The sequence below is a fragment of the Dromaius novaehollandiae genome, chromosome 3 (assembly GCF_036370855.1).
Source record: "Dromaius novaehollandiae isolate bDroNov1 chromosome 3, bDroNov1.hap1, whole genome shotgun sequence".
Classification (NCBI taxonomy): Eukaryota; Metazoa; Chordata; class Aves; order Casuariiformes; family Dromaiidae; genus Dromaius; species Dromaius novaehollandiae.
Genome location: NC_088100.1, coordinates 60,460,110 through 60,474,269, shown reverse-complemented (window position 1 = coordinate 60,474,269; position 14,160 = coordinate 60,460,110). Strand labels below are relative to the sequence as shown.

General features: G+C 37.5%; 1 protein-coding gene across 1 annotated transcript in view; it reads left to right on the top strand.

Annotated features, from left to right (window-relative positions):
• The first annotated feature begins 1,114 nt into the window (after nt 1–1,114).
• LOC112995354 (vesicular inhibitory amino acid transporter-like) overlaps nt 1,115–14,160 on the top strand; it is a 33,630-nt gene continuing 20,584 nt past the window's right edge. The window contains exon 1 of the mRNA XM_026120261.2: nt 1,115–1,423. Within this exon, the coding sequence (XP_025976046.2) occupies nt 1,115–1,423 (309 nt within the window). The remainder of the gene's footprint in view (nt 1,424–14,160) is intronic.

Below are 14,160 nucleotides of genomic sequence, written 5' to 3'. Positions count from 1 at the left end.
ACTAAAGAGTCTGCAGTTCACATCTGACAAAGAAGTCATTGATCCAAAGTTCTCTTTCAGTAATATGCATTTCTGAATTTCTTCTGAGACTTTGGAAAAGTTCAGCTAACAACGTCAGGCTAATCCAAACAAGGATTATAACCGAACCCATATGATCAAGTTCAGACCCTCTATAAGTAAATACTCTTTTCAGACTAATCAGCATTGTGGTGCCCTGATGTAGAAATACAGCTTTTGAAATCTCATACTCTCATTAAAAAAACAAAGAGGGAAGAGAAGTACAGAGCAGGCATGAGAAACAGTCAAAAGAAAACAGGCATAAATAATCTTAAAATGGTGCAACCAAACTCTCTCCCTTTATTTCACAAATTCCATGGGCCATGCAAGGGAAGAAAAGAAATGTTAGGTAAATACTTTATTCTAGGATTTTGCAGTATGAATAGTCATAATGTATCATTGCTTACAGTCCTATAATAAACATATAATCGCACCTTCGTATCGTTGCCCTAGCTGTCCCCAGCAAATATGAATTAGATATGGTTATGAACAAGCTGGAATTCTTTCTTGTAATTTTGAGCTTTTTAAAGAACATTTTTAAAGTTCTGCTGACCTCTGTAGACATGAGCAGGAAAAATAGCAGGAAATTCTCACATCTGGAAAAATGAACTTATTTACACGCATTTTGTTAGCAGTCAGTCCGTCAACTCTAGTTTTTAATGAAGCATTTTTTCCTTTTGGCAGAACTATTTACTCATATTAGAAACATGCATAATTTCCAGGAAGATATTCTTGCAGCCACCTGTAGCTACTTCATGAATGACTGCCCTACGTAGATGCCATAGGTAGAAGGAAAAATTATTTGAATTGTAAATTTCTGCTTGCAGACTATGAAATCTCATTGCGGACTACTCTGAGCAGTATGTTGAAGACCCTGGAGAAATTTCTTTAGTTGGCATTTGAAACTGGCACAAATAAATGAATAAAGGCCAACAAACCTTGTTAATCATAGCTACAATGTCGATGCTAGCCTAACAGAAGGATTAACACTGTACAACTGCTGAAAAAAAATAAAGACATGTAAGGAAAGATTTTGCTCTAATATCAAATATTCAGGATGGCTCATGTGAAGCAGAGTTTTTCATCTCTTTTTAACTGCTTCAGGGAAACACAGTCTCTCTTTTTGAAGCTGGTGAGATGGGACAGTTGCCTAGACACTCATGAAGAGAATGTGAATTTTGCTAGAAGAGATGAACTGAACAGGAGTCATCGCACGGAGAGAGAGGAATCCGATGGACCACCAAACTATGAGCTTAATGTTTGCCACCAGGATCCGGGATACGAGTCCCTGGCTGCCCTGCCATGTGCCCAGGTCAAACTGCTCACTAGTTGGGAAGCAGGATGGAATGTCACAAATGCCATTCAGGTAACCTTTTACTTCCTCAGTCATTATAATCGGCATTTAAAACACCCGGTCACCACTTAGCCTGCTTTATTTTACTTAACTACACTATCATTTCACAATGTTCTAAAAGGTTTCTATGAATGTATTACTAACATATTTCAACCTTTTTGCATTCGACCAGCACTCTGAAAAAACAGTTCTAAAGGGAAAAAAGACAGAGAAGTTAGCTAAAGCTTCCAAAGTATTTAAACTAGGTGAAAATGAAAAGGTGGTGATTTCATCTGTTTCAGAAGTGTAGAAATTATCTTTAATAGGTATATTTGAATTCAGTGACAAAGAAGGCTCATATAAATATGAGATAAACATTTAATAAAATTAGCATAGTAAGAGCTAGACTGATGTCAGATATGTATTTACTGACATGTTATACTAGATATGAAGTGGAACATGAAGCACAGTGAGTGTAATAATACTTTTCAAGGTTAAAGAAAGTAGTCCAATTGAACCATTTGGTCCCATCATTCCCTATGTGGGATTTGCGTATTTTTCTGAATCCTTAAATTTAGCACTAAATGTTCCAGATTCTTTTTCTCATTTTTCATGATTCATTTGCTTACATAATTCTATCATTACCACTAACTTTGTGTCTGACATAGTGAGAAGAAAGCAGTATCCACAAACATGTATACTCACAGTTACTGTTACTAAACACTTTGTACAGTGCTTTAAGCATAGAAAAATAATCCTTCCAGTGTTACACAAATCTGTGATTATGCTGATGAACATTTGTTTCTGTATGCCGTTCATCCCTCAGTTCTCAAAGGAGGGAAAAAAGGACGTATTTGTATCCCTGCTGTATCTCCAAACATGAGCACCACCACAAGAAAGCCAATGCAATAACATTTAGGTCACAGTGGTATATCGTACACACAATGTGTTCAGCTGTGAATAAAAGTATACAGTCCTAAAATACCCAAACTACATTCTAGTAACCCCTTTATATCCTCAGTCTCCCTCAGCAGCAGCGTTTAGTCAGGAAAGAAGTCTGGGATGGAAACCTATTGGGGTCTCTGTGAGTTTTGCCTTTGATTTCACTGAAGCTGAGATTTTATTCTGGAAGTCAGTTTTGTCAATATTTGCTGTATGACCTTTTGGCAAGTCACATTCTCTCTCACCCATTGTTTTCCTGACTGAAAAACAAAAGTAATAATGGCTCCGTATACATCAAAGTGCCTAAAAATTCCTGAATGTCTTTATGCATACAATTGCTATTAATTATTAATTATATAGCTTCAATTTAAAAAATAGACCTGTTACAGAATGTAAAAATACTATCAAACATGCAGCTGACTATTTCAAAACAGGACAAATTCAAGCCAAAATATCCAATCAGATCAGTAACTAGACTCTTAGTCAAAACTCTCAGCATTTTGAGTGTTGCATCCTGCTATTCAGTCTCATCTGATCAAATATTTTAGAAATCAGCGTTAAAATAGCAGACAATAGGCTACGATTTCATTGAATTTTGCTTCTGAGGCAGGTTGAGGATGGCAAAGTGAAGGACCTGCAGTTGACTTGATAGTACAGTTGAAATGTTCTAACAGAAACATTGTGAAATTGTGGGAGCATCTATATGAATATATGTGCATATGTATGCATTCTTCCCAATACCGGGGCATTTGGGTTTGGGAAAGAGGGAGAAGAGAAGAAAAAGGGAAGGAGAAAGACAGGAGAGAAGAAGAAAGGAGAGAATACTGAATGGTCATATGTCAATAAAAAGCAAGAGTTAGAAGAAATTTCTATGAATAGCTTTGACAAGAAAGAGTTATGAACAGGATGATTAAAGCAATCTGTATGTTCTTGACTGGTGAAAACAATCTATGCTAAAATGACAGTTGTTTTTGCCCTACCCAGTGTTTTGCATAGCAGTCGGAGGTAAATGTTTAGGCAGAATTCTGAAGTGTTCTGAACAGTTATTCCAAAGAATACAATTTATCTACAAATGAAATTATTTCATAATCCAGAATGGTTTTAAGAACAGATAGCTCTTTGGTCCCTGAAATTAAACACAGGAATCTTTTAGAGTGTTTTAAATGAAAATATTTTCAAACAAACAGGTAGACAGGCTTATTTTGTTTTCCACTTCAAATGAAGAATGTGCAGTTTTGATGACTATATTGTTTATGTAAATGATTGTTTCAGACATTTAAAGTTTCCAGGGAAACATGCTTCATATTCCAACACTGTACATGCAAATGAAAACCTGTCTCCAGCTAATCTAACTTTAAGTAAGGACAGAGCCTAAAAAGCTGAGTTAATTGAAAAGGGAAAATTAACAGCATCATCTGGCAGAGTGATGCAAGTTGTGTTTGTTCGTATCTAGCAGTAAAAGGCCCCAAATTCTGCAATAACTTGTACAGTAGAGCTGGATAGAAAAGCTAGTGCAAAACAATGGTTACAAGGAAGAAGGCAGTTGAATTCTAATGGCACAACATTTTGCAGCAGAGCCAAAGGAGACTAAAATCTATTTATTTGCCAGCCATATGGAGAAGGACTGTGGCAAATGGTAGGGATAATGTTTGATCACGAAAAAGAAAGCCGAAGCAAGAAAAGCCTCTCAGTCTACAGTATCATGAAGGGGTACAAGGTCACAAAAACAAAGAAAAACCAAGAAAGAGAGAAAGGAATAGGGGAAGCAAGCAGATCTATTGGCGAGAAATGAAATAAAGTTAATCTCATCATACCTGTAATCTCACCATAGTGAGTCTAACTGCTCTCAGGTCTCAGGAGACAAACAAGTTTCACTGTGCAAAAAACTCAGCCACTCTACCAGGCAGCTCTAAAATGTTATCAGTATTATGATGCTTTTGTAATCTTCCAAATACAGTGTAACATAAATGAACAATATCAATGTGCATTCACCATGTGTTCATGGTTATACATACACTGTGAATTCAATGGACTTGTTGATTTTTCAATAGACTTGTTGATTTATATGAGCTGAAGATTTTTTCTGGTACATTTGGTAAAACATGATGTTGTATCAAAGCATAGTCTGATAACATAATCTACAGGAATCAAATTTATATTTTGTATCCAGTTTACCTTTTTTAATGTTTCTGGAGTGTTGGTCCCACTCCCCTGCCCCTTTTGCCTAGATTCTTGTGATGAAACAGTCTTTCTCTTTCTTCTCTATTACCTTGTTACCTAAGGGCAACATACCATAACTATCTAGTTGTGCAAGTTCCTGTGAGCCACCAGGCGCAAACATACTCCATTGTCTTCCTTCAAATCCCAAATTAAAACTCTTTTTTTCTCAATATTAAAAAAAAAAAGCTTGACAACAGCTATTGGCAGCCTGAAACAATGGACTCCTAGACTGAGCATCTTTGTCTCTCTATTTCTTTTTTATCTTGGTTCTGTCTGTAGCCATCTTTTGTCTCCTGTCTCTTGCAGAGATCAGGTTATACAAAGATTGGAATTACCTGTGGCAGAAGCCATTTCCTTTTTGGTGATCAGAATTACACAGTAGAATGCTTGTCTACTGCTAATGCTTCTAGGAATAACAGTAACGCAATTAGCATTATCTATAAAAACAAAAAATTGACAATAATAAGTTAATAATGATTACAGTAGTGATCATAAATATGCTTATTATTTATATTCTGCACGTTGTACATTATAGGTTTTAAAAGTCTCAACAGCTCAGTATTTACTGTTTCCATAAATGAAGATATATATTTTTTTCAAATATACCAATATAGATATATTTCCATGTTAGTTTCCATTCCGGCTCAACTTTTTTTCTGTGACTGCATAGTATTCACCTGAGACTATGTAATGGTTCATATTTATTTTTTCTACCATGATTCCTCTGAGTTTACCTGCCTTCATCTCCCTAATAAAGACTAAATCTTTAGAGTGCTTACTGAGTATCAACAATTCCCAGAAACTTAAGTGGAAAGCACAGGGACACTGAAAAGCAGAATTAGCAGGCATGTCCCTAAAGACAGGCAGGTAAACAACTCCTTAAAGAGCCTAAACACACCTCCCATTAAGCTTCAGTGACACAGTACTTAAGCATTTTCTAAATACAAATAGGTGTCTGTTTGTGTGTTTAGAAAGCTAAATGTTTTTGCCATCAGGTCATTAGATATACCACAATACAAATCCTCTCATCCTTAACCTTAAATAATTTAGGCACATTTAACTAAATAACCCCTTAGATCTTAACTGCAGTACTTGATCTAAGGTATTTATTTTCTAGACTTGACAACAAGGGTCAATCCTGTACTAGGCCCAGAGCAGTAACTTGTTTGAATTATACATTGAAGCTAAATCATACCCTGAACTAAATTATAGATGTGTGGGGGAAACAGACAGCTGCATTTCTCATTAAGGGGTGATACTAAGAATTAAAGAGAGATGCCAGATGCTGATATCTAACCCGGGAGCAGCAAGTAATTCAAGTTTCCAAATGAAGCTGGTCAAAAATGGACAGCACACACTAAAATTACAAGACTATAGGACTCTGTGGTGCCCATAGAGATGCCACTAAATTTGATTTTAGCTGAAATACACCTGGAGTCCTGGCCAAACTTATGTTTCACAGATTTGCAATTATAGCCACAACCAGAAAGCCCCCAAAAGCTTAGAGCCTAGTGAGATCCATCTAAACTCAAATCTGTTTTTCCTTTGATAGCATGTTACCTTTATATAATACACAACATAAGTGTATCTCAGGGAAGAAGACTCTGTAACTAATGCTTGCGCCCTGGCTTTCTCTTTGGATTTTTGGGGAAAGGAATAAAAAAAGATTCTGGACATAGGTCACTACTTCATATAACCTTTTTTTTCAGGCCAGACACTGCAGTAGATGTCTTTACTTTCACGCACAATTGAATATAGCACAGAGAATGCTGCTCTGAATATATATTCTCTCTATTCCCAACCCTACTTTTTATCACAAAAGCTTTTTATAAGAAATGCGTGATCCTGCAACAATGCAATTATATTTATTTCACAGAAATATGTTTATCTGACAGGTAAACCCTGTGCAGTGGACCCATTTTGAGTTAACTAACTGCCATTCCTATAAATCTCATTACAGAACACATTATATCGATCAATTTTTCTCTGCGTCAGCTGGAAACACTAAAAATGTTATGAAGTCAGGACCTCTACATATAGAGAGATTTTTCCTTGGTTCAAGAAGAAATATTTGTCTTATTCTGATGGGATTTAAGTTATTGCATTGAAGATTTTGTATTTTATGTTGTTTATCACATCATACAAGTGATGAACAGATGGAGGGAGAGTTGAATGGATTTACATCAGCACATAATACTGTAACTATTATGGAAATTTTAGGAGTGGCAGATCAGTTTTCCATAGCTCCTCTGTGGCAAATTTGCCAGCAAGTAGGACCTGTGGTATAACATAAACACTCCACAAATTGTTCCCTGGACCTACAGACAGTCCCCAACATATGGACAATGGGTTTATAAAACACCATACTAGCTCTTCAAGCATTCCAGAAGCAAGTACATGGGCTATAGAAGTAATGCATCAAAATACTGCAATTCTTCGTCTTCTAAATGTCAAAATGACCTATTAAAAAGCTCTGGAACTTAAAGCAGTCCTTAGATTATGCTAGCCTGTACCAAAGCCCAAAGCTACATTTCCTAATAGATGAGTTGCAAGAGAGTTACAAGAGATATCTGTCCCTCCCCTTCAGAAGTGACTCTATCCTATCCGTAAATATCTTCAGTAGTTTGGCTATCTGTGATGATGTATGACTAATTTATGGCACTGATAGATTTTAAGCAAATTATCATAGGTTTCAAAAGAGGGAGAGATCTTCTAATCTGTAATACTCGACAAACATGGAATTTAACTTGCCACCTTAGGCTTAGATTTGAATATCTTGATTACGGTGACTACAAGATATATTTTTATATATTTATTCTTAACTGATACCTTTATTAGATATATGTATTTTTTACATAAGTCAAACTGTCTAACATTACATCCTTTTGATAACAGTAGCCAGAAGCAATATAGTGTTTAAAAAACTGAGTAATTCTGTTAGGAACCTCAGCTTATAACCTTAAATTGCAAAAGGGTGTTTGACACTTGTTTTTTAAAAGTGTCAAATATCTATCACATCCAACAGCTTTAGCTGAAACTCTTCTTGCACAGTACTTTTGAAATCCGTATATTTCAGTGTCTAAGTTTTAGAGCCAACCTATTATTTTGCAGGTAATTAATTTAGGAACGGTAACTAAGTCATTGCAATGTATAGTATACTCTTCCTGCTTTTCATGTTCAGTTTGTCACAGTCTGGTCAGGAAAATCTTCTGGAATTTGCAAATACCTGTGTTTCCTGTAAGCAGAGGCTTTTTATTGTTTGTTTACATTTTGTATAAATTTTAAATTCTTCTTGCCTGCTAAATCTATTAATATTATTCTTTTAGAGCAGTTAGTTTAGAGCAGAGGATATAGTCTTGCTACATAAAATAGCTTGAACTAATGTGTACAATTTTGTGCATGTGAAAGGACAAATGAACTAGCAAGTAACATTGATCTTGCTGAAACTTACACTGTAACTGCTACATCTCAGTGCAGAATGGTAGTTTTGTTACTACTCAGTATGTATTTGAGGACAGAGAAGAAAAGTGCACAGAGACAGCTAAGTACTTGAACCCCTTGATTTTCTACCACCTTTCCAACTCATTTGCCAATGAAGGCTGTGAATAAAACTTTCATGGTCAAAGGTAAAGCTACAGTTTTCTAAATTTGAACTGCTTGACCTTTGAATGCATATAGATGTTCTTTGAATAGGAATATTTTAATTACATTTTCAAAAGTAAAAATTAGATTATGGGCAATCAGCATTTCTACATGAAGCAGCCTTTCGAATCTTCAGCTTGCAGGGCAGGCGACTGCTTTCTGAGCTGTGGGAGGTGACAGTCCAGAGCACTATTTCCTTGAGGGACACACACAGGGAGGCTCTATGCTGCAGGGGCCTGGCATTAAGGCTCTCCCGCTTGCTGCCTCCTGCTCTTTTCCTCCTGCTTCCTCCTTCCCTTCTCCCTCGTACAGGCAGAGGGAGCTCCTGGCAAGTCTGATGCTGTTGGAGCCAGGAATGGGCTCCTGCACCCTTGTGTTGGTTCAGCGGATGGGCTAACTGGGAGAGACTAGCTGAACCCTTCTCCTTATAATGGTGCTTCCAGCCAGTAATGGTATGAACCTTTGTTTTAATTGGAATTTTTTAGTATCTTTGGGGTGCTGCCAGATTTAGCTTGCTAACAGACACCTGCCCCCCCAGCAAGAACATCAGTATTTCTACTGCTTTATATCTCAGTCAGCTTAAATACAGTTTCATGAATGAAGTGAAAGTGCATCTCCACCGGAGAGCTATAAACTCTCCCAGGCTTCAAAGGCCACCTACTAACAATGGTGTTACTACAGCTTAACAGGCAACCTGCCAAGTGCCAGAGGTGTGACTTACATGAACATTTACATATATTTGCATAAGGCTTTGTGTCAGTTTTTATTTCCCCCCATGACATATTTAAAATAAATGGTACGTGTGAGTAACACTTCAAAAACCTGAACATCATGCCTTTTCCCAGGCCATTTCCTTCCTTTTCTTTTTTTCTCTTTTTGGGAGGAGCTTCAAGCCATGGAGGAGATAGCCTGCTCTGGGGCAGTTAATGCCTAAAAAAGCTTTTGCATTAATAGATAGATAGCTATAAGCACATATACTCTACACAACTCTATTTTGTATTTTCAATTGCAAGAATTATTCATAAGGAAAAGCATTATGTAACTTAATACACAGGATCACTACCAGCTTTCTCTGCTCTACCTTGCTATCCATAACTGTGCACACAAGGAATGGAGGTGGTCTCTCCTGCACGTCTGCCTCCTGCCTTCCTCCCAAAGGCCATCACCTGCCGCAGACACAGGCTCTGGGGGCTGCTGGAGATGCTGCCAACACTGCGTCCCTCGCTGCCCGTGGGAGCGTGTGATGAAGGAAGCACTGCCAAAGATGGAGCACGTTTTCCTGGGCCAGTTCAACTTAACAGCTCGTTCAGATTCCTCTCCTGCCCCCCTACAATATTGGCCTGTCTCTTCAGCAATCAGTGGGTGCAGTTAAGCAGAGCATCTCCCCTCTGTCCAGAGTATGCCCACCCCAACCCTTCTTGCTGTCTGTGAACATCTTTGTCCTCCCTCTCGTTCAGGCCGGTCATCTCATTTCATCTTTCACTCAGGCCCCTTTCTGAATCCTCATGCTCCGATTCTGTCCAATTTCTGCTTATTTTTAGTGTACAGCCTCACTAATATACAGTCTGATTTATCAATGCATAAGGCTAATATTCTTACCTGAGCTCTAATAATTTCCCATCTGGGTCACAGTAGCACAGCATTCCCTGGCCTTGGCAAGCTTGCCCCATGCGCACCTACTTGAAAAGTTGCTGCGGGTCCATATCCCATCTATCAGCTGTTCCTTCACAGCTATTTGCAGGCACCTCTTTGTCTATCCCATCAAGTGTAAGCTATTTATCTTTTCTTTAACAATCTACCATTTACCTTTCTGCATATGCTGACTCTGACCTCTGTTCTTCCTGTTACAATTACCATTGTCAAATTGTTAAATATTCAAACACAAACATTCCCACGTACCTATGAGAAGATATTTATCTGTTGTCCCCTGAGCCTCTCATAAACATACTTGTACTCCAAACTTTAAAATTTTAATGTGTATTAAAACCAGTGCATAGTCTCTTGATTCACAGTTTCCAGTATTGACTCATGGTTTCCATGACTCCCTTGTTTGTCTGTATCTGTTTCCTGTGATCTTATCCTCAGATTTTAAATGCTGTGGAAAAGAGACCATCTTTTTGTTCTCTGCTTGCACAGTGCCCTGCACAATGGGATTCTGATCTAGGACTGGCACTTCTAGGTGCTCCAATAATGAAGATGATTTTGAAAGTAAGCCTCAAAATGTTTTCTATTTTGCAGAGACTCTTCACAGAACAACAAGATTGTTTAAATGTGGTCTATGATAAATCAGCCTGACGTTTGATCCAATTTCCTCTCTTTTTTGCTACATAGGATGGATTCTTTTTGCTTTTGGAAACCCATTGTAGGGGCTGAGTATGAGATAAAGCAGCAAGTTAATGCCATAAGAGGGTCTTTATAACATCCTGCCATTAAAATGGGCATCCCATCTTAAAACTCCAGGTCGCCAAGCAACAGAATGACAGAACTATGACATCAAAGATAAGAGGGTTGTATTTTTGTAAAAGTTATGCCCTTTGAAAAAGTAAATGTTACCAAACAGAATCAAGTAACTGTCAGCTGCTTGAAAGCAATCATCGCTTTATTCCCCAGGAGACCCGAATGCACCAAGACTTGTTGCAGAACAAGGATCTCTGGCTCTCTCAGCTGAAGGGAAGAGCTGAGGTACTTTACCTCTACACTAAAATCAAATCAAATCTACCATGTTTTTTGGTCTCATCAATCCCTAAGAGCATTTTTAACACGCTGAACGAAAACAGATGGCATAATGTCTCCCTTTTTAATTCATGGCAGGTCACATGCTTTTTAAAAACACTATTATTAGGCAACTTTGAATTTCTGTATCTGTTAGATATTATATCTGTTTGCTTTATTGTTGTGATATTATGTTTGACAGTTATATTTCAAAACAAAGCCCAAATCACCTATTATAATTATTTACCAGACTTCAGTGGCTGAGATATTGTGCGTACATTTGTGCCTGTCTACAGGATCTAGCACATACCAGTGACCAGCTATCACTGATGGAAATCATTCATCTTTAAGAATCTTCTTGCTGTCTGAATTCTTTAAACTTATGAGATGTGTAACCTCAAAGAATTTATTTGCCTTAATAAGCAGCATTTAGACATATAACTCATTCCTCACAAGAGAGCAAGAAATCTTGCTGCCAGAACAGAGTGATAGGCAGCAGAAAGTCAAATATTTTGCCAGAAGGGAGTCCTTTCCTGTTTTATATGAAATTCCTTCACTGCCATTAGCACATTTTCAGCAGGGTCTTAATTTTCTTATAACAAAGAAGGGTGACCCTTAGGGCTCATCAAGGAATAAAAATTAAGACAACCTCAATACCTGCAGGTGCATATGAAAGCATTTAATGCTGAAAGTGAAGGACATCTAAAGTATTAAAAAGCACTGATAGAATTAGTAATAGAAATGTTTCTGTAGCAAGCTTTCCAAATGATAAAGCTTCTTCCACACAATCCATAGATTGTTAATCTACAGTTTTCTTCAATGTGTGTAATTCTTGACAGCAGGAGATGCACTGAAATGGCATAAGCTCTGTCTGAATGAGCAAATGGAGCTATCTGAGAAAATAAAAAGCCCAAAACACTGATTACACACAATACTGAAAATGATAAATTGTACCCTAGTCTTAGCATAGTGAACTGTATAAAATGTTTTGCCCCTAAAGCTAAACAGAAGAAATCGACTTCCATTTCCATCTATTCTCCCTCTTCTCCCCACACACACCATGTTTCTTGGATAAAAATGTTTCTCTGTATTCTTGGCCAGTGGCACTAGTTATGCCATATGTACAATACTGTGTTCACTAAATAGCTAACAAAAAAAAATCAAATTTAATATTTACTTCTCAAAAATGTAAACATATGAGTCAAAGTGAGGAAACATTGCTTCAGCTCATACACATGTACTCTGTTATCTGTTTCATTTTCTCTCAGTCCATTTCTTGAATTGAGACAAATAACAGAACCAACAGATTATGCTTTGTAAGTCCCTAGAGCAAGCATTTTCTGAGATTTTATGATATCAGTAGCAGGGGTAGCTTTGACCTTTGCTTTTACAGTACATGAGCATTTCCATTCATGACAGGCTTTTTACTGCTCAGTTTTCCCCTCCAGAAACATGTTTAGTTCAGGCTGGTTCCTCCTTCATAAGTACGGGGCGGGGGGGGGGGGGGTGTTTAGTTTTAAAAAACACTCAACTTTGATTATATCAAATTAAATCTGATTATTTAAGAAGTTATGAATAATTCCCCTGAAGCTTGAAGAAAAGGAAATATGGATAAAAGAAGTATATCATGCAAGAATGTTATTTTATTTTTCTCTTGAAATGATTGTTAATTACCTCATTTTCCTGTCTGTGCCATATTTGCAAGCTGGCACTAAAGTCTATCTCACTACATTTTAAAACAGCTCTCTTTGTCTGCATGATATCTCCAGCTCCAAATGACATCTCCCCAGCCACTTTCCCTTAAGGGACTTAAAAATCTTCTTCTGAGCTTTAATTGGGATCTGGAGTCTGAAATGAGTTCTCCACTCCTGCTCTTGTAGCTTTTGCTTTTGCCTGCTGACTTTTTTCACTTTTGCTGGGAAGCCAGATGCTTTCAGTTTTTTTCCTTTTGTAGTTTTTATTGTTGCCACCTCAAGTTAAAAATAAAATACCTGCACAAAACTGTAGGCTTCCCTCCGCTGCTTGGTTTGGATTTCAGAGACTCTCTGCTATCTCCTAAATTGTGAGGAGCTGCCATCCCATCCCTGAAGGTTTCTTTTCCTAATCAGAATGGATAATCAGCTGCATAATTCATACTTTCCCTCTAGCATCCTACTGACTCCTGTCTTTTGCCTATGGTTACATATTTCTCATATTGAGGCATTTTTCCTCACAGCTTCTCACCCATCATATTCTCCTTCCCCTTGTTGCTAGCTCGTACGGTTCCCAGCCATATTCTAGGATGCCTTAGTTTATCTAGTGACATCTTTTTCCCCATCCTCGCCTGCCCCAGTGCAGTCATGTTCCCAGGATATCCAGCTTCCTGCACTTCCTCTGCTCTTCCCAGCCACCTCACAGTCTTGTCATGGCCTTCACATAGGAATTCATCTCACTCTATAGATGATACAGAGAAATAGGCACCTCTGACAGAGATTCCCCAATCCTAAAAGTGTCCTATGTGACTGGAATATATAGTCCCTCTGGCGATGACTGTTTCTATCCATCCTCTCTGGAGCTAGCAGATTAGGTTTACTTTTTGCTATATTTAATAGATAAATAGGAATTCCTAATTAAGTGTGTATTAGAACAAGGTAAATTTGTCATGCATGTCTTTTCTCTGACTGTGTGTATTCATTGATTAAATGTCTGTGTTTTAGATAGCAAAAGATTTGGTGAGATGAATCCCATTTGCGGTCACTAAGAGGCAATCACTTCTTTGGGGACCAGAGGAAAAAATAGTAGTCACTTTTCCCTGAGTTTTCAGCTAAATTCTGGGACTGTCATCCCCAAATAAACTGGGATTTTGCCTAAAAATTGAATGTGAGATAACTAAAGTTATTTAGGAGAAGGCAACAAAAGCAAAATGCAGTCTTAAAATAAATTTCTCAAATATGATGTCACTACAGCTATCAACTCAGAAGTCTGAAAAAAGGTGAAATACCATAGATCTGAGAAATTTCTCCTGCACTTTCAGAATTGCTTGGGTTAAAATTAAAACAAACAAACAAACAAACAAACAACCTCTTTTCTTAAATGGAAAAAAAATTACAGCAATTACTAACCTAACTTCATTTTAGTAATGAAAGAAGTGTTTGTATTTTTATCTGTATAAAAATAATCCTCAGAACTTTTCCAATGGTCAAGAATAATCAGTCCCCAGTTTGTTAATCCTGAAATCCTCAGCTGTTGATCCAAACAGCATCTTACCTCCAAGT